Source organism: Hippichthys cyanospilos, chromosome 12 (assembly GCF_059441005.1).
Source record: "Hippichthys cyanospilos isolate Australia breed blue-spotted pipefish chromosome 12, RoL_Hcya_1.0, whole genome shotgun sequence".
NCBI classification, from domain to species: Eukaryota; Metazoa; Chordata; class Actinopteri; order Syngnathiformes; family Syngnathidae; genus Hippichthys; species Hippichthys cyanospilos.
The window spans coordinates 5,454,927-5,473,511 of NC_142380.1; the positions used below are offsets into that span (position 1 = coordinate 5,454,927).

An 18,585-nucleotide genomic window follows, 5' to 3' on the forward strand; every position below is an offset into this window, starting at 1 on the left:
TTGCTGGCGCACGCTGAAGGTCACGGCCACACATGCAAATGTTCAACTTGATGAAGTTGCCCCAATAGAAAAACAATTGAGACGGCCTTATGTACACACACACACACACACACACACACACACACACACACACACACACCAGAAGGATGAAGCAAGTGTGCACACTTGAAGGCACAATGGAAGAAAAACCGTGATGTAACTCGAGTGCACCGAAAGGTCAAACGTTGGTTAAAAATGTCCAAAAGTATTTGGACGCATTTGAAAAAGTTACAAATGAGGAATACAATGGTGATTTTGATATACAGGGAGGAGCTTGTAGAGCCATGCTCAACTTTGATTGGTTCACTGCACCTGTGCCCCGATTGGTCAAGTGGGAAATAAAAAGAACAACTTGACGCTTTGAGAAGTTGAAAACTTTTCCGTCATCTGCCCATGGCGGCCGAGTGGACCGACTGTTTGACCTTTGGCCTCTCGCTGGCCAAGCAGGCCAGTCAGGTATGACCTCTGACCTTTGACACACAAACCCTAACATTTGTGATGGCATCAGTTATGGCACTCATTTGGCGCAGATGGCGATGGAGGCGTATGAGCAGCGAGGTCAAGAGTTCACCTGTAAAAGTTCGGCGGCTGACTTGGTGACGCAAAGTGACGTGAAGGTAGAAAACTTCCTCAAGTCGGCCATCTCCTGCAAATATCCGCAACACAGGTCAGACGTTTGTGTTTTCTTCTCACGTGGAAAGAGGATTTGTTTTGTTTTTTTTGCCTTAAAAACAAATTTGGCCACATCTAATGTGCCAATCTGGAGTCAACATTTTAAACCTGCAAATTTACTTTGAACGTAATTGGAAATCCATTTGATTGAGAAAAAAGGGATTCTAAACTTATTTAGCCCTTTTTTGTTATAAAACCTTTATATTTTGTCTATAATTAAATTAATAGCTAAATGTTCTATGCACAATTTACTCATTCACTGCCATTGACGGATATAGACGTCAAAGAGCCATTTCGTCCGGGCATGTATTGAAAATCACTTTAACAACATATGTTTCCTCAAGTCTCAGATAACGACTATAATCGCAACTCATCTGCGTTTGGTCATGTGACATTCACTAGCTGAGCTGTGATTGGTTGTTACCTGAACATCATTTTCAGTGGAAAAATGTGTTTTAAAAGTAATTAATTATGCATGAAAAATAATTTAGTCCCAAAATGAAATATCGTCGTTAACCTTTTTGTGAAATAAATAAATTTAGTATACTTTTAAACAGTAACACAACATTACCACATTAACATGTGGCCTCAGGTTCCTGGGGGAGGAGTCAGTGGCGGCGGGCGAGCCTTTGGAGTTGACGGATCTTCCCACTTGGATCATCGACCCCATCGATGGAACTGTCAATTTTGTCCACGGGTCAGAGGCTCCGCCCCCGTGGTGAAGTCATCGCCAATCGCAAGAAGTAATCTTTACGCACTTCCTGTTAGGTTCCCATTCGTGGCTGTCTCCATCGCCTTCTGCGTCAACAAGCAGGTGAGCAGCCCGACGTGCCCGCCGAAGTCGGGGGTCAAATGTGGACTGACATGCCGGTGACCTTCAGACAGAATTTGGAATCGTGTTGAACTGCGTGGACCAAAATGTTTACTATGCACGCCGAGGGGGCGGAGCCTATTGCAACAGACAGCGGCTGCAGGTCTCCGGACAGCAAGGTTTTTTCTCACTGTCATTCTGAAAAAAAGTCTAGCCAGAATTCTCACTGGCGTTATAACCGGCGTTATGACTAGGATTTCAAATTTTTACATCAGAATTTTGAAGTCAGAATTTTCACTTTAAAATCTGAATTCTGAGATTATTCCCAGAATTAAATCAGAACTCTCACTTAAATGTCAGAATTTTGACTTTCCTGACTTTAAAGTCAGAATTCTTACTTTACATTCAGAATTCTAATTCTATTTTCCCGTCAATTATAGTTGATGTTAATTGCCGTGGATCGCATCTGGATTTTCCTTTATGAATGACGCTCCAAAAATTCTTTCTGGTCCAATCAGATGTGAGCAGATGCCTGGTGGTCACCGAGATCGGGGCGGAGCGTGATGACCTCGCTTTGTCTACGATGACCTCCAACATCCTCAACTTGCTCAAGTTGCCCGTGCACGGGTGAGATGAACCGGCTTCACTTCACAGGTCCGGATTGGCGTTGCCGTTTGTGCCGAGGGTTGAGATGGCGTTGCAGGATTCGCGCGTTGGGCACGGCGGCGGTGGATATGTGCCAGGTGGCCACAGGCGCCGCTGATGTTTACTATCACGTGGGGATGCACTGCTGGGACATCGCCGCCTCCGCCATCATCGTCCAGGAAGCCGGAGGTGTCGTCATGGATACCGAGGGTGCGTGTCAGCTGCCGCTCAGGTGTCCGCCTAGCTTCTAATGTGGGCGTGTCCTCCTCAGGCTCTCATTTCGACATGATGTCACGGAGAGTCATCGCCGCCAGCTCATCCGCCGTGGCCAGTCGGATCGCTCGTGCCATCCGGGCGTTTCCCTGTCGCCGTGACGACGCCGAGCCGAGCCATTGACTTGCGCTAATATGTTATAGTAATCGCGACAACTCAAATCAGACCTGCTTGGTGGAGAGTGTCGTCTTTGATTTGCACTTTTAGTTCAAATGATACGCAGTAAACAATCACATCAGATGTCATTTCTACGTGTTCCGAAAATAAACATCTTTTTGCGTGTTATGGCTATTCAGAAATGGCTGTCCTTGGCTCAATACACGTTAGAGTTCCACTTATTCCTGCAAATGAATATTATTGAGACATAACGTCACTCATCCGCCATATTGTGTCCTTTTTAAATATAATTTGACGAGGGGATGTAACAGGATGCACAATGTGACCAAACGAGCCATTAAAACTTTGGGAAAAAATCAAAGCTTGACGTGTGTACAATATCTGTGCCTGAAGCGTGTCCCAGTGTGCCCAGCAGAGGGCGGAGGCGATGTAGAAAACGAAGAAGACAAAACCCGGAAGTGAGTGGAGTCGCTGATCCGCACCGTCAAGAACAACTTCAACCTTGTGTCAGCCTTCTTTTTCTTTTTATTCAAGTTGACTCGCGTAAGTACGTCATTGTTAACTTTGACTCTTGCTGCTTGGGCTCCACTTTCACTTGGAAGCTTAAACAGCTTGAAATATCGATGGACCTCATTGTTTTACCCTTTGAGTGACATTTTGAAATGACTAACGTGACGCAAATTATGTTTTTGTACGTCGTCAATGACGTTTACACTGCGGATTTTTGATGAAAAAAAAAAAAATCCCGAGAAAGTAGACATCAACTCGTTGACACCTCCCAGCGTCTATGTATTGCCATTGCATCTTACGATCACACCCAAGAATGTGATTTTTGGCCTTGTTCTTGAACCATACATAATGACTACATTTATGAATATTAAGTGTTTTTTGTTTGTTTTCTGAAACAGCCCGCACAGCATGACGGACGTTTGGCAGAGCGCGATGGACCACGCCGTGGCTGTGGCAAGAAAAGCTGGACAAGTAAAGGAGTTTTTGCATAAATGATAGTAGTTAGTAATAAATAAGTGTTTGTTGTCGTGATTGTTCAGGTGGTGCGTGAAGCGGTGGGCAGCGTGCAAAAAGAGGCGGTGATGCTGAAGAGTTCGTCCATCGATTTGGTGACGCAGACGGACCAGAAGGTCGAGAAGCTCATCATCCAGTCGGTCAAGGAGAAATTCCCAACGCACTGGTATGACTGCATTGAGTTTTAATCTCATTTGGAATCGTTTACAGGAAAGGCCATCTTTGTTATGTTTTTGTGTCAGCTTCATCGGGGAGGAGTCGGTGGCCGCCGGAGAAGCTTGCGTCCTAACTGACAGTCCTACGTGGATCATCGACCCAATTGACGGGACCACCAACTTCGTTCACACGTGAAGTCAATTCTTATTGGTGGTGCTTTCGCCATCACAATGCTGACGAGCTCGTCCGTCTCCTCCGCAGATTTCCTTTCGTCGCCATTTCCATTGGCTTTTCTGTCAACAAGCAGGTGAGGAGCCCATCTGAATTGGCAAAAGATGAAAACATGGCCAGGTGTCAAGTTTTGGCTCCGCCTCCTAGGTGGAATTTGGCGTTGTCTATAGTTGCCTCCAAGATCAGATGTACACGGCCCGGCGTGGGAAGGGCGCCTTCTGCAATGGCGGCCCGCTGCAGGTTTCCAATCAGCAAGGTCTGCATGTCTTGCCTCACAACATTGTCTTGGAAACATGAAGTGATGTCATGTGACTTCCCGTCAGACATCCAGCAGGCCATCATCGCCACCGAGTTCGGCTCCAACAGAGACCCTGAAACTGTGGACAAGATTTTCTCCAGCCTCAAAAAAGTTGTCAGCATTCCCGTCCACGGGTACCGCAAACGCCGCGCGGCCCAGCTGAGTTGGGACAACGGTGACGATGATCGCATCTGGTTTCAGGGTGCGCGGCGCGGGAAGCGCGGCCATCAACATGTGCCTGGTGGCGTCCGGCTGCGTGGAGGCGTACTACGAGATCGGCATCCACGTGTGGGACATAGCCGCCGGCTCGCTAATTGTCTCCGAAGCCGGCGGCGTCCTGATGGACGTTGAAGGTGAGAGCGCCGCTGTTGCCGCGGCGATGCGGCGCCCTGCTCATGTGTGTGTGTACGTGTGCAGGAGGCCAGCTGGACTTGATGTCCCGCCGCGTTTTGGCCGCCAACAACAGGAAGATCGGCGAGCGTCTTGTTAAAGAGATCGACGCCTTCACTGTCAGACGCGACGACGCCTCTTGACCTCTGCATTTGCCGTCAATAAGCAACAAAGGTCACATGTCCACAATTTATGACAAAACCTTCACGATTCAAGAACCTCCATTTTTTTTTTAAGTGACTCTTTAGATGATACAAGGATTCCCACAAGCATATGTGTAATTGATCAGTCACGTTTGATAATTTATCTGATTGTTTCTGTATTGATGAAACAATTACGCCACATTTTTTGACTGCCGACTTTGACTCTTATCAGCTTTATGGATGTTTGTAGATAAACAGCACTGAATTTCATGATGGGAGTGTTAGTATCGGCTGAACATGGGTTGAATTTGTTTCTAAGGTGGGCGTGGCCTCCAGCAAGACAAGGGGAACCATGTGCCTTGCATGCTTTATTTGTGCAGGAAAAAAAAGTGAGTAGGTGAAACTAAAGCAAAACTTAAACGGGTGTGGCCCGCCACTCCTTGCCTTCGGTGAGCGCTCGCGGCTGGTGCATGAAGACGCTGAATCGGACGCCCTGGTTGGCCGCCGCCCTGACGAAGCGGCCGTTGGCTGTCACGGTGACGGCGCGCAGCGAGTCCCCCGTGCCAAAGATCAAAAGCGACCGGCGATTCACCTTGGCACTGGGCGCCAACGCCAGAGCCCGCTCCGACGGGCAGTCGTCAACCACGCGCAGGCGTGACAGAAGCTGGCGGGCGCGCTCCTTCTCGCCGGGCCCGCCCAGCGTGTCCAGGATGAGCTGGAAATCGTCCACGGCGGCGCGACAGGCGTAAAGCTCCTTGCCCGTCATGAAGGCATCAAGCAGCGGCAGGACCGGACTTTGGCGTTCCTGGGCCGCCTGCTCCGTCAGGACGGGTTCGCGGAAAGCCAGGTGGCAGCGGCCGTGACTCAGCGACGACACGTAGGCGATGAGGGTGGTGATGTCCAGGTTGAGGCGGGCGCATTCCTCGGCAGGCGCCGCCGCGGGGAACGCCAGGCTGGCCACCACGGTGGCGCGGTCCACTCGGGTGGGCTCGGGTTCCTCTTCTTCTCCATCCTCATCCTCTTCGTGGTCCTCGTCATCCTCGTCCTCATCCTCCTCACTGTCCTCCGCCGGATCGGCGTTGACGGCCACTATGTCCCCGCGTACGCCCACCCCCATCTCCTCCAAGCGCTGCGCCATGGGGCTGGACACGCCGTTGTAGAAGGCGAAGACCACGCGAGGGTTGAGATACTGGACGGGCTGCTGGCGGCTGGCGCGCACAAAGTCCTCGGCCTGCCCGACGATGCTCTTGGCGCCGTAACGGCCACGGCCCTGCCAGATGTTATGCAGCGCCTCCGCCTTTCTGCCCACCGCCTTGACCCAGGTGTGCCCGTCGTTTGCCACCACATCCACCACCAACGTGCGCTTTTCACCGGCATCGTCCCGGTAGGAGAAGACGTGCAGCACGGCCACCACTCCTTCCAGGCTCTCGGCAGAATCCAGCACGGCGCTCAGGTGCGTGAGGTTGGTGCTGTGCAGGTGAGATTCTTTGACCAGAAGCTTGCCGCCTTCCACGCGCTGCAGGAAGCGCAGCTCGGCGCGGAGCTTTCCGCAAAGCTTGCCTCGTCCTTCCACTCCTGGGCTGATTTGCTCGGCGCGCTGGCACAAAGCCTTGGCCACGCCCATTTGCCTCTTTAAGACGTCCTGGAGAGACATGACGCAAACATCCTACCTGGGGACACAATGAATTGATCAGGGAGAAAGACGGACACCTCGTTTGTCTCGTTTGACGTTCGATCGGTTGACAAGCAAACACAAATTTGACAAGATGACTCCTTATTCAAGGTGATCCGTTTCAAACTGCTTGACAGCAAGCTAAACGAAGCGGAAAATCGTACACGTCATGGTGACAACGAAACCCACAGCACAGTCGAGAAAATTAACAGGCCAAAACGGCGATAGGAAAACATGAGGAAACTTACTGCAGCGGCGACGTGTGACGCACTGCTAGCTTCTGATGCTAACTATCAACAACTTACTGACTTCCGCCTTCGACAGGAACCAAGACAGACAGGAAGAAAAGGTCCATGGGACACGCCCATTTTGGGTCGCGTGTCGATGATGACTCCAAGCAATGGGGGTCAAAATCGCAATACAACGATTGAAAAGTCCCGAAAGGACAAGAATGCGGCCTCATTTGTCTGTATACGTTTGCAGACAAGGCTGTAGTTACGAATAGGGAACTATAAATAATCTTACACGGGTAAAACTACAATGTTACGTGTCATGCAACTTAAGTTGCTTTGTGTTGCTGGCATACGCTTTGCTTTAACAACAACAACAAAATCTAACCGCGAAAATCGGGAGATTGAAGTAAATTACGATCCTTTGTCAATGTCGTTGCTTTGCCTTCAATGGGAACGTTGACCTTTCCGTCATGGCCGCCACGTACGCACGTCAGTCACTGGCTGGCGTGGCGTCTCTACTTCCGGCAAAGTACAGAAAAAAATAACCACTAGAGGGAGCCCTAGCTATTTTTATTTCAGTCCATTCACATTTTCCCGACACCGGAAAACATTTAAAAATGAATGTCAAGTTATTGGTAGTTTTATTTTATTACAGACATGTTTACAAGGAAGTGCAAGGTTTGAATGAAAATAAGCAAAGAAGAAATCTTCCTCTTTCTGTCCCCGTTAAATAAGAGCTTACTTTTCACATTAAAATACTGTACTTTCAACCAGGGCAAGAAAGCCATACGGCAATCAGGGCAGATGCCCAGTGGCCAATTTAAATTATTTTCCTTCACTTTACATGGTGTCTGAACACATTTTATTTTAAAAAGAATGTGTCCTTAGAATAGTTAGTTGACAAAGAAGTACCATATCCACAAATCAGTACTCCCAATTTACAAGCAGTCAATTAAATGTAGTCATTAACACGACAAGTGATGCACAAAATAGATTTGATAATAAATATTTTTATTGTTCAAAAACATGATTGACAGGCAGCATGCTGGGAAGGGCTAAGGCACATGAAGCAATGAGGTCATTGGTCAGGTCCATCCTGTAACACAAAACCCGTGAGTGTGTCAGGTCACACTCAGGGGTCACAATGAGCATCAGCTCTTGGCTTGTTTCTTTTTTTGGACCAGCTCTGCCAACATCTTGTAACGAATCATGCAATCCTCCTGAAAAACAAAGCGCGAATGTTTCCCGCTGAGATTCTGTCGCCAAGCTTCCGGCGGTGGTTCCGTGACTCACCTTGCTTTTCCCGGGAACAACTTTGGCGATTCGATCCCAGCGCTCCGCGCTTCCTCTGGGGAACTGCTGCAGGGCCAATTCCAGAAGCTTCTGCTGGTTCTGAGTCCACACCGCCGCGGCCACGTCTTTGTTCTCCTCCGCCGCCGCCTCCTCGTCCTCGTCCACCTCGTCAGGGTTGAAGTCTTTTTGCCGCCGGGACCTGAGGCGCCCTACCATCCCCTCGTCGGCCGCGACCGCGCACTTCCTGTTCCTGCGCCTGACCGCCGTAACGTGTTCGTCTTCGTGCTGATCCTCGTGGACCGAACCGCCGTCGGGAAGCGACGGCCCCTTCAAATCGGACAGTTTGACCAAACCTACAGCGGCGCACGGACAACAGATAAAGAAGATGCCAAAGAAGCTCAAAGCGGCGCAGAAATGCGTTACATGAACGCATGTGTCCACCTGTGCTGAGGTGGGCCAGGTCTTTGACTTGTTTGACTTTGGTGGTCACCTGTTGATAGAAACAAATAAATAAAACAGATTTGCTAACGTGAAGTTAGCCAGCTACGGGAGGGCGTGCCACTCACGTCCGTCACGGATCTCCCGAGTTCATGGGCGATTTTATCCCAGCGGCCTGGCGTTCCTCCGGGGAATTTTCCCATCAGTCTGCTGAGGAGGCTCATGTCGTCTTCAGTCCACTCTGATGTCTAATGGCGGCGACACAGAACACTTAGTGGGTGTTAGCGCTAAAGCTAGTCATAGCAAGAAAGCACCTTCTTTTTGGCGGGCTTCTGATCATGCAGCCATTGGTCCAGTTGATCTTCCACTTCCTGGATGGATCCCATCTGCTGGTAACTTTGCAAGTTTGGCTCGTCCACCGATGGCTGATAAATGGGGAATTCCATCTTTGGCTTTTTCACCTTTGGCCTCTTCTCTCCTGTCAGAGCAACGTTACAGGGTACAGTGCAGAGAAAGTTACCATAGCCAACTTTATTGAGTCAAAGTTTGATTCACAAAGGTCAGAGTCTGACCTTTCTTTTCGCATTTACAATTGTAATAACAACATTAGTAATAATAATGATGATAATAACAGGATCGACAATCATATTTGATTAAACAAGTCTCTAAAAATTCTCTAAAACTCTCGAAAAATTTCTTGTCAAGTCCGAGACGAGTCTGAGTCCATTTTGGTCTAAAGGTTACACTTGAGCTGATCTAGACTAGGACTTGCACCACATTTACGGACCTTTGTGACATTGATTTGTTTTGGACTCAATAAAGACAGATTTCCCTACAGCCCAGTTTTCAGTAGTCAAAATTAAGCTGGACTGTGCATCCCATTTCAAAGCCCGAGATGAGTCTGAGTCAAATGCAAAGGAGTCAAAGTCAATTCCTAAGCAAGATAAAATCATGTCCAGTCCGGACTCGAGACTCCAGTCCGAATTCGGACTTCGGAGTACTAAAACCAAGACATAATAGAAAAAACAAATATCTTACTACTTGCAACTTCCTGCTGAGCTTTTTCTTGCTCTTCTTCTTCTTCTCTCTGCTGCTTCTTCATCTGCTTGTAGTCCTCATAATATTGCTGCACCTCCTGCGCTTGACGAGCACAAGATGGATTTGGAAACACACACGTATACGCACTCTCTTACACACACCTAGAAAGTTTACCTGTAGGGTTTGGGGCATGTGTTTGATTGATAGGTAAAGCCACAAGCTGACTTTCAAAGGAAGAAGATCCTGCCAGTGGGGGCGCTCCTGAGACCTGTGGCATTCACACACATCAGTGATGATGACATCACACCGGACGCGGAAATTCCGAGCTAAGCACCTGTCGGGTCGGTCAGCCGCGCCGTACTTGATGACTTCTTCTTTGGCGCTGACTTTCTTCTTCTTCTCTCTTTTCTTTTTGGCCAACATTTCATCCTGTAGAGGCGCAGGGGTTCATCCTGGTTGGGACGTGACCCGCCAAGTCCGAAGCACGTTTGTGTGACTCACCAGCAGCTTCTCCAGGTAAATGGACCAGATGACGGCGTAGTGTCCGATGGTGATGATGATGAAGAGCAGGAAGGCCAGCTCACTATTGCTCATCTTTCTCACGCGCCGGTAGTAGAAGACCGGTTGGCGCCAATCGGGAAGTCCGTTGACCAGGATGTCGTCGTACCTTCGCGGACCCGCAGAGGTCAGAGGTCAGGCCGGGGCTTGCGCACACGCGCGCCAATGGCAGACGGCTCACCTGCGTCGTCTCTCCTCATCCTTTAGGACTTCGTAAATGGCCACAAGCTGTCGAGTCACAGAAAAAAAAAAAACAATCTCTTCATACACGCGTTTTTGCGCGTCATGATGAGTCGCGCGGTGATGCTCGTCACCTGTCGGAATTGTGTCTCAGCATTTTCGTCTTTGTTCTTGTCGGGATGCAAAACCAGCGACAGGCGGCGATAGGCCTTTTTGATTTCTGATGCCGATGCATCCTGGTTAGAAAGAAGACTTGAGTCCGCTTTTGGCGGCGTTGCCCGGGTTTACGTTAAGGTATCGGTATTCACAATGGCATATATAATGCCCATTAAATTGTAACATTTCTGTAATCATTGGTTTACAAAAAGATGCTAGTAGTTTAATCTCACAGGAAACTGCTATAATTGGATATACAGGATAGGTATCAAAAGTATCGGTGGAATCTGTACTTGGTATCAGTGACAAGAGTTGAGTGCTCGTACATTGTTAACTGTGCTGAATCAAAATAAGGCTTGTACTGTCAATTTGAGGGGGGCACACATCAAAAAGTGCATTTTATAGAGTGATCATTATATGTCCAAGCTGTTAATGTGGTTGTACAAAAGATACTGTAACATTAGCAGGAAAACAGTTAGCTTGAAGCAGCTGTCACGTCGGCTCCTGCGGACTGGAAGAGGGCCGTGCGGTACACCTCAGGGCCGACTTGGATGTTACCATGGAGATGCTCGGAGCGGCACGAACCTGCTCGAGCGACAGAAAGCGGTAGAAGGTGTCCGGGATCTCCTCGACCAAGTCCAGGAGCTCCAGGTCCGCGTCCCAAGCCTCCGACGGGAGGCCGACGGACAGGAGAGCCAGGCAGAACACCGTAAGCCATCTGCCCGCAGTCATCTTGAGCTGCTCGCCTCGCGCGGTTCCCGATCGGCCAGCTCAGCGGGACAGTGGCACGGAAGTGCTTGGTAGTCACTTCCGGGTCAGGCCTCCTGTCAAACTAAAAGTTAACCCGTTCAACCAAAGCGGAGGGCCGATATTCTCACACTCACATTGGCTCAATTAAACGTAAAATATTGTGATTTCTGTTGTGGTTTTTTCACAACATGTGTTGACCTCGAGAAAGACGTGTCTCACAATTTCAAATTATGTTCTGCCCTTAGTGGACCTCCAGTTCAAAAGGTTGTTCCTTTGTGAGAAATCGGAAAAGTCTGATCATTTCAGCTTTGTCGCAAGATGAAGAAACACAAGTTGTTGTTCTAGTATACGTCTTCTTTACTCAACACTAAACTGTATAAGGATAATTACATCACAAGGTTCAAAGATTTAAAAGCTCGTTCCAACTTGCCTGCTGGGTGAGATTTATAGTCCTAAGACCTCCGTAGCGTCATTGAATGCAACATCGAGGTACACGGTCACAGGTCAGGTGAAACTAAATGTAGCAGACATCTGCATTGCGCTCATTCAGATTCTTCTAAGAATCTTAATGCTCATGCAAAATGAGCGAAGAGACAAGTGGTAAGACCAAATTGTTTATTTTAGCGCCACGTTAGCCACAGGCTGGCTCCCTAGCTAGTGTGGTTTGTAAACTCCCATATGTAGCTTATATTGATGGAAATGCTATTTACAATAAGTGGAACTTACATGTATTTCACATATTAAGAAATTAAATGATTTGCAACGAAATAATCGATTATTCGATCGACGACCCGTGTTATGACACTCTGCCAGCAACAAATGTTTGTGGAGTAATTAGTAAACATTGAAGTGCCAGAGAATGTCTCCGGGTATCGCAGATATGCTTTTAAAATGATTGATTATAGTTTTGAGGCACAATTCATTGAGTGGACCTTTTTTTGTGGTCTAGATTTGAAATGAAAATGTTAATTCATGTTAGTACCATGGGAAGTCTCAAACAAAACATTCTTCATTATGAATAAATCTGCAGGATTTACTAGCAGTAGTTGCAATATTGAAATTGTGAAGTATCTGCCACAGTTGCATCTTTTTCACATGCACTAGCTATTATTCAGAGTTGTCCTGAGTGAGCACGTAGGCGGTGTTGTGGCCACGTCAGTGCGCGTTGATGAGGGTGGCTCGGTAGGCCGGTGGGATGCCCCGCCCCCATCTCAGCAGCGAACGCTGACAAGAACACTTGACACGCTGACTGTGAGTGTGAAGAAGCTAATTCGAGAGTCGTCACTTGGAATAGTGCAGCACTGGGGTAAAAAAAATAAATAAAAAATCACCGTTTATGTTTAGTTGCGTGTTTAACTTTGAGCTGACTTGACTCATCACCGACGGTGACAACAACACGTTCTGAAATAACCTCCGTTGCTAATTATGCTAAGTAAGAATAGTTGCGAAATGACTCATCACCGACATCAACACTACACTGTCCCGAAATTAAGTTCAGTTGCTAATTATGCTAATTTAACCCATGTGCAGTATTTTGTCCAATCCTTTGAGCTTTACATCAAAGGCATTTCACATCACACTAGGGAGCTGAAATTTCACCCAGATGGTGACAACATGTCGGAGTTCAACGTGGCACAGCAATTTTGTTATCACACTACCAGGACTGTGCAATTCTTTGGCTAAAAGACTGCGAGAATAATCTGGAAGATAATTGCCGCAAAATTGTCAAACGACTGCACAAGGGTTAAAAAAAAAAAAAATTATGCTGAGATTTTACTACAGGGCGCCTGTTGCCAGTGATTAGCAGCAGCTAGCAACGCAAATGATGTCATTTGCAGCGGTTAGCATTTGCCTGCTCCATATAGGCTGGATTATTTTTAAAATACTACAGATAAATGGTAGCCTTTCCAACTGATCTGTTTTTTTTTTAAATATAAAAACAACTGCGCAATAATCCAGTCAATTCCCAATGGAGAGATATTTGTCTAAAATCACAATAATGTTTCTAGAGTAGAATAGTCTGGTGCTTTGCATAACATTTAAGTAAAAAAAAAAAGTTGATTACTAAAAAAATGACACATTGAAATGTATTAACTGAAAATGTGTTTCATTGTTTTCCGTTGTCAGAATATTTCTTTAACCGAGTAAAAAAAAATATTTTTTATATCTATCTGAATACCTAATTATTTGATAGAATTTTCATTAGGATATCTGAATACCAAAATATTGGATACCCAATCTCCTTTTTTTTCCCCCCAAGATATTGAACAAAGCATTTGCCAGCAGTGTAAGACTTTCTACCAAAAAAGATATTTTATTTGACCAATTTCAGTCACAAAATAGAAGGCATCACACTAGTGAGACGACACCAGTGAAAGTTAGTGAACAGGATGACATCACCATAGACAGACAGCATTTTTTTTTCTCTTGTGCGACATAAAAACAAAGATATTTCTTGGCTGATGTGGAGTAACTAGAGCATGCGAGCGCATGACCGTTTGACCCTTATAACCTTGAGGCACCTTATCAATCTACTGGAGCGCTATGCTCCCAAAGCTGACTTGTGCTTCACACATTCTAGAAAGGTGTGTTCAAAGTGCATCAAAAAAGAAAGCAAAAATGAGTTACAATTAGCCGTCAAATCATTCCACAATGCTGCACGTACGTACTTTGGAACAAACGTCATCTTGTCTTTTGGGAGAATGATGCCAGCCTAAGAATATGTGATTGCTATTATTACCTCATGCTCCGCTACCCACAATTCAGTGTGTTGCCCGCTTTGTCTTTCGAAAATCAATCAGCCGTCAGTTTGTAGGTCAGTGAACAAACACATCGTTGCCACGGTGACCAATTTTGGCTGGCCCGCTTCAGTCTCCCAACTTTCATTTGATCAGAATGTCCATTTCTCGTCAGTGAGAAGACATGTCCACTTCTTGTCCCTGGGGGCATGGCACGGCTAGTTCTTGTAAATGCAAGGGACACGCCCACTCGCCAACCGCTTCTGGTCAATAGATGGACACGTTCCATTCGGTATCAATGGGGGGGTTACACGCCCACTTATCAATGAAGGGACACGTCCACTCCTCGTCGCTCGGGGGACACGCCCGCTTCGTCGTAATGGGGGGACACGCCCTCTCGCTGTCAATGGTGGAGACATGGCCACTTCTTAGTGGTGGCACGGCCACCCTCTGTCATAAGGCCACACCCGCTTGGGGGTGTGTCTACTTCTTGTCAATGGGGGCACACCCATTTGCTGTCAGTTGGCGGACATGCCGATTCTTCAATCAGGGGGTACACGCCGGCTTCTTAATGGGGGGGGGGGGCACGCACACTGCGCATCAATCAGCCGGACACGCCCACTTACTTTAAATGGGTGGAAGACACCCACTGGCTTTCAATGGGAGGACACGCCCACTTGTCGTCAGTAGGGCGGACACACTCTGCCGATTGGGGCACATGGCTACTTGTCACTCGAAGGTAAGGGTGGAGTTATCAAATGGAGGACTTGCCCACTCACTGTCAGTTGGAGGGACACGCTCATTTTTTGTCAATTGCTGACAAGCTCACACGTTTTCAGTCGTTTGACTTCCTCTTTTTGTCAACGGGAGAGTGCCAAATTCCTGTCAAAGGGGGGACACGCCCACTTGTATTGATGGGACTCGCCCACTCGCTTCAGATGGAGGACGCGCCCACTTTTTTTCAATTGTGACATGCCCACTTCCTGTCAAAAGGAGGACACACCCATTCCTAATTGATGGGGACACGCCTCCTCGCTTTCAATGCGAGGACACGCCCACTTCTCCTCAATTGGCCGGACACACTCGCTGGAGGTAACGCCTGCTCGCTGTCAATCTGGGGAACGCGCGCGTCAAAAAACTCTTCATCCCGTCCGAAGGGTTTTAAAATTCCCCCCCGAGCCAACCTTTCACCCGGAAAGTCCAGTTCGTCCCCTGCGGGCGTTCACCGTGGACCGGCGAGACTTTGACGCAAAGTAGAAAGCAAAGTGACGAATTGAATGACATCATACTCTTCAGTTTTTCCGAAGTTCCTCCTTCTTTCCAATGTGGAAAAGGGCGGGGCGATCAAAGCCTGCGTTCCACCCGCCGGCTTTTCACGAGCAACCGCACTGGTCCACGATCATGTCGTGGATGTCCTTTTTGACGATCATCTGCTCGTCGTCGAAGTACAGCATGGACATGGCGCGCAGCCGCGTGGGCACGCAACAGGACTTGCTGTTCTGGAAGGGTCCGTTGCCCCTCATGCGATACTGGTTGATGACGGCGGTGTGGAAGGAGAGCGCCGAGCCGCCGACGCTCGCCATGTGGCTGGGACAGTCTCCCTCGCAGTAGTTGGCATGGTAACCGGAGGGCGCGATAATCCAGTCGCTCCACCCGATGTCCCGAAAGCTGACGTAAAACTGCTGCTTGCAGCACGTGCGCGTTTTGCCGTCGCACTCCAAACTGCGCGCCGTCCTCCGTCGAGACGCTTCCTCCCCGCCGCGCAGCGCCACCATCAGGAAGGGCCGGTGGGATTGGTCGCCGTCGGCGGAGGGCGGGACGACGGGCGCGGCGCCCGCCCCGCCGCACAAGGGGCAGGACAGCTGCAGACGCAGCGGCCCGTCGCCTCGGTCCAGCGAGGACTGAACGTAGCGCGGGACGCTCAGGACGTGCCAGCCGCTGCGCCGCGTGTCGGCCATCTTTTCCGAGACGGCCGCCTCCTGCCCGGCCTGGTGGAGCTGCAGTTTCACCTTTCCCTTGGCCCGACTCCCCCGGGACAGTTTTAGAAAGACCCAGAGGTCGGCCTTCTCCACCAGCGCCGCCTTGCCGCCTTCCTTGGAGAGGTCGAAGGTCAGGGTGTTCCCGGCCTCTCCTGGCACACAACAACGCGGCGACACGTTAGCATCACTTAGCAGACGTGCTAAAAAAAGCCCCCAAAGTGCCCCTTTGTCTCCTGTGTGGACCAATTAGTACGTCTGAATCAAGTCATTCTTTTCTTTCGGCATGCCTCCCCCTCATTAACGAGTTCTTTCACAAGGCTCGCTATTAATATCTGGGCTCCGTGCCCTCCACTCAACGCTCATTACGCTGATGTGTTTGTGTGGCACATCAACTTCACAACATCCTGCCTTTCCCGTTGCTCTTTGAAGCGCCGCCGCCGGAGATGCGCCGCGAAACCGCCGCCGTCGTGCCCGGAAAATTGACGCGCACGCAGGGCAGCTTTTTGGGAATCGGGCCAAATATGTTCAAGTCATTGTCGTCTCTTCTGTCGGTGCGACAGTTGATCGGCAACTGATCGATTATCACGATAAATGCTTTTGATATCGGTGAATGGTTTTGATACCTTCGCTAAATAGAAATCGGCTAAATGTTGCTAATTCCGGCTTCTGAATAGTACGTATTGGATTTCTGGTGTCCTCCGTGAAAGCAGACTGATTATTTTTGTGTTGAATCAAAACAGATCCCTCGCTTTTACTTTGGAAAATAATCGACTTTTTTTTCATGTTTTCAGACACATTACAAACCAAACCAGGAAGAGAATCATAATTTGCCTAAATTGTAAAATACATTATTGAATAAAAACATGTTTTTGCAAAAATGAATAATCGGTGAAATGGCAAAATAATCGACATATTATTGCCAGTCCAAAGATGAGCAATTTGAAATAATGACTTTCAATCAAGGTGTGAAAATCAAAACATGCTTAGAAATCAATCAATAATCAACAGATTAATCCACCAGTACTAAAATAATGGAGTAATCAATTTCTTTTTTAGACCAAACCTGCGACTGAATCATAGTCAATAGATCTCAATTTGAAACAATGACGTTGTTGAATAAACGCATATATTATTATTAGTTATATTATTACATATTATTCCTCTGCAAAAACAATCGACTAATCAATGAATTGGCGGTATTTACAATACAAAGGGGCTCTGTGAGTTTTTTTGCAAATCTAACACATTTCAATGCCATTTTCATTTTTCTTTTCAGATTAAGAGAAAATTAACTGGAACATGAAAACCATTAGTAAATTGTCTCACAGTGACTTATTTGCAAATATCAAAAGTCATTAAGCGATGTCAATTCCTAGCAGATGAGATGGAAATAAAACGTAATGGACTTGCTGAACAAAATACGTCGAGATACCGCTACAAATGAACTTCCAGAGATTAATGCTTCAGGCAGTTTAATGTTTTTTTTTCTCTCTAATTTAGAAATGTTTTGCACTTGTTGTGGAGTACTTGGCTGAGAAAAAAAAAAAAATCTCAGGTAGTTCATTTCTTCTCAACGATTTGACTTTGAACGGCCAGAACGTAGACGTCACAACAAATACGTCACCGGTCGCGTCTGCGCGTGCACTCACCCGGCTCGGCAAAGGCGATGACCTCGGAGGTGGCGGCGGGCGCCTCGGGGTCATCGGCGTCCGCTTGGACCTCCACGCTGCCGTCGTCGGCCACGCGGCCCACGTGCAGTTTCTTGATGGCGTTGAGAAGCGCGACGCGAGGGAGCGTCTGCGTCAAGTTGGGTCGGGCGCTCAGGTGGAGCATGTTGAGGATGTGCCGCTTGACCGCGTCCACCATGTCGCTGGAGTTCTTCCTCACCTGGCCCGCCGCGCAGGAGGCGCACTTGGAGGACTCTGCCCCCTGTTGGATACCCGGAGGAACGTCCGACGGAAGGACCAGCGAGCCGGACGGACAGAAATGGACGAGGAGGCTCAGGGCCAAAAGAGCGGCGGGAAGGGAATCGCAAGTCATGGTGATCTCAGCCGACGCGGATCTGCTCCCATCAAGCTCTGCTTCCTCCTGGACCTGTTCGATGCGGATCACCTCGGCCTCAGGTCCGCTTCTTGTGAGCTGGCTCCGCTCACATACACTAATTATACTTGGGTGTCCGTTTGATCCCTCCCTCCACCACACAGGAATTTCCCTGTGAGTCAGAGACATCGCACACACACTTTCTCCTCAATGAATGTCACGACAGAGGAGGAGGACCACGATGTGTCCCTGATTCATTCATGCCAAACACACACACACACACGCACGCAGTCATGAGTCAGAACGTCATCTTTATCATCATCATCGCCTCACGTGGAGGAGATACTCGGTTGGTGTGAGAGGAATTTTTAGAAAGAAAACTTGTTACGATCACAGGGCAGATGGAGTGTGTACACACACACATATACACACACCCTCTGCTGGTGGGATTCAAGTGTTACATCACATTTTCATGTGGGACTGAAAGTTTGCCGTTTGGATGGAAAAGGACCGGTGATGAAGGAAGGAAAGACCCCGGTGGGCGTGACAGGAGGATGGCATTGGCTGAGCGGAGCAGTCCGAACTGGAATCAAATCAGGGAACTTGTTACTGCGAGGCAGCAGGAACAGCCACTGTCCCGCCATGTCGTCACTTTAAAAGCATGTTATGGAGAACGTTGCCAAGTTGGAAGTCTTGAAAGCTTTTGTTAGGC

At 48.2% G+C, this 18,585-nt stretch overlaps 5 protein-coding genes across 6 annotated transcripts; 2 read left to right on the forward strand and 3 right to left on the reverse strand.

Annotated features, from left to right (window-relative positions):
* The first annotated feature begins 339 nt into the window (after positions 1 to 339).
* LOC148414547 (inositol monophosphatase 1-like) lies at positions 340 to 2,685 on the forward strand. The gene is made up of 8 exons (XM_088430032.1): positions 340 to 495; positions 570 to 706; positions 1,304 to 1,408; positions 1,480 to 1,525; positions 1,593 to 1,701; positions 2,041 to 2,149; positions 2,226 to 2,377; positions 2,439 to 2,685. Exons 1-8 carry the CDS (start codon positions 433 to 435, stop codon positions 2,561 to 2,563), a joined length of 846 nt encoding a protein of 281 aa, XP_088286158.1. The 5' UTR covers positions 340 to 432; the 3' UTR covers positions 2,564 to 2,685.
* Positions 2,686 to 2,776: 91 nt separating this feature from the next.
* Positions 2,777 to 8,524, forward strand: LOC148414548 (inositol monophosphatase 1-like). 2 transcript variants are annotated; one of them, XM_088430035.1, is made up of 10 exons: positions 2,777 to 3,100; positions 3,466 to 3,538; positions 3,607 to 3,746; positions 3,823 to 3,927; positions 3,998 to 4,043; positions 4,115 to 4,223; positions 4,291 to 4,399; positions 4,467 to 4,618; positions 4,683 to 4,829; positions 5,179 to 8,524. In XM_088430035.1, the coding sequence occupies exons 2-9, from the start codon at positions 3,476 to 3,478 to the stop codon at positions 4,796 to 4,798; spliced, it is 840 nt and encodes a 279-aa protein (XP_088286161.1). In that variant the 5' UTR covers positions 2,777 to 3,100; positions 3,466 to 3,475; the 3' UTR covers positions 4,799 to 4,829; positions 5,179 to 8,524. The 2 variants fall into 2 exon arrangements, with proteins under 2 accessions (XP_088286161.1, XP_088286160.1); XM_088430034.1 differs by lacking the exon at positions 5,179 to 8,524 and having other exon boundaries at positions 4,683 to 5,068.
* On the reverse strand, positions 3,748 to 7,189 carry c12h7orf25 (chromosome 12 C7orf25 homolog). The gene is made up of 2 exons (XM_088430029.1): positions 6,719 to 7,189; positions 3,748 to 6,468 (listed from the first exon to the last, which is right to left on the reverse strand). The coding sequence occupies exon 2, from the start codon at positions 6,450 to 6,452 to the stop codon at positions 5,214 to 5,216; it is 1,239 nt and encodes a 412-aa protein (XP_088286155.1). The 5' UTR covers positions 6,453 to 6,468; positions 6,719 to 7,189; the 3' UTR covers positions 3,748 to 5,213.
* Positions 7,694 to 11,144, reverse strand: dnajc1 (DnaJ (Hsp40) homolog, subfamily C, member 1). Its single transcript, XM_088430028.1, has 12 exons — positions 10,952 to 11,144; positions 10,345 to 10,446; positions 10,212 to 10,258; positions 9,974 to 10,139; positions 9,807 to 9,901; positions 9,647 to 9,740; positions 9,473 to 9,569; positions 8,749 to 8,912; positions 8,563 to 8,682; positions 8,438 to 8,486; positions 7,997 to 8,349; positions 7,694 to 7,923 (listed from the first exon to the last, which is right to left on the reverse strand). The coding sequence occupies exons 1-12, from the start codon at positions 11,096 to 11,098 to the stop codon at positions 7,855 to 7,857; spliced, it is 1,503 nt and encodes a 500-aa protein (XP_088286154.1). The 5' UTR covers positions 11,099 to 11,144; the 3' UTR covers positions 7,694 to 7,854.
* A 2,260-nt stretch (positions 11,145 to 13,404) lies between these two features.
* inhbab (inhibin subunit beta Ab) lies at positions 13,405 to 17,969 on the reverse strand. Its single transcript, XM_088429450.1, has 2 exons — positions 17,483 to 17,969; positions 13,405 to 15,985 (listed from the first exon to the last, which is right to left on the reverse strand). Exons 1-2 carry the CDS (start codon positions 17,871 to 17,873, stop codon positions 15,228 to 15,230), a joined length of 1,149 nt encoding a protein of 382 aa, XP_088285576.1. The 5' UTR covers positions 17,874 to 17,969; the 3' UTR covers positions 13,405 to 15,227.
* Positions 17,970 to 18,585: the final 616 nt, after the last annotated feature.

Bases quoted from the DNA above. Each gene is read 5' to 3' on its own strand.
- LOC148414548 (XM_088430035.1), top strand. From the start codon at position 3,476: ATGACGGACGTTTGGCAGAGCGCGATGGACCACGCCGTGGCTGTGGCA. The intron at 4,224-4,290 runs GTCTGCATGTCT...ACTTCCCGTCAG, and splicing joins GCAGGTTTCCAATCAGCAAG to ACATCCAGCAGGCCATCATC. The intron at 4,400-4,466 runs GTACCGCAAACG...ATCTGGTTTCAG, and splicing joins GTCAGCATTCCCGTCCACGG to GGTGCGCGGCGCGGGAAGCG.
- LOC148414547 (XM_088430032.1), top strand. From the start codon at position 433: ATGGCGGCCGAGTGGACCGACTGTTTGACCTTTGGCCTCTCGCTGGCC. The intron at 1,702-2,040 runs GTTTTTTCTCAC...TGGTCCAATCAG, and splicing joins GCAGGTCTCCGGACAGCAAG to ATGTGAGCAGATGCCTGGTG. The intron at 2,378-2,438 runs GTGCGTGTCAGC...TGTCCTCCTCAG, and splicing joins TGTCGTCATGGATACCGAGG to GCTCTCATTTCGACATGATG.
- c12h7orf25 (XM_088430029.1), bottom strand. From the start codon at position 6,452: ATGTCTCTCCAGGACGTCTTAAAGAGGCAAATGGGCGTGGCCAAGGCT.
- inhbab (XM_088429450.1), bottom strand. From the start codon at position 17,873: ATGACTTGCGATTCCCTTCCCGCCGCTCTTTTGGCCCTGAGCCTCCTC. The intron at 15,986-17,482 runs GTGAGTGCACGC...GTTGTGTGCCAG, and splicing joins CATCGCCTTTGCCGAGCCGG to GAGAGGCCGGGAACACCCTG.
- dnajc1 (XM_088430028.1), bottom strand. From the start codon at position 11,098: ATGACTGCGGGCAGATGGCTTACGGTGTTCTGCCTGGCTCTCCTGTCC. The intron at 9,741-9,806 runs GTGCTTAGCTCG...TGAATGCCACAG, and splicing joins GCGGCTGACCGACCCGACAG to GTCTCAGGAGCGCCCCCACT. The intron at 9,570-9,646 runs GTAAACTTTCTA...CGTCAAGCGCAG, and splicing joins ACATGCCCCAAACCCTACAG to GAGGTGCAGCAATATTATGA.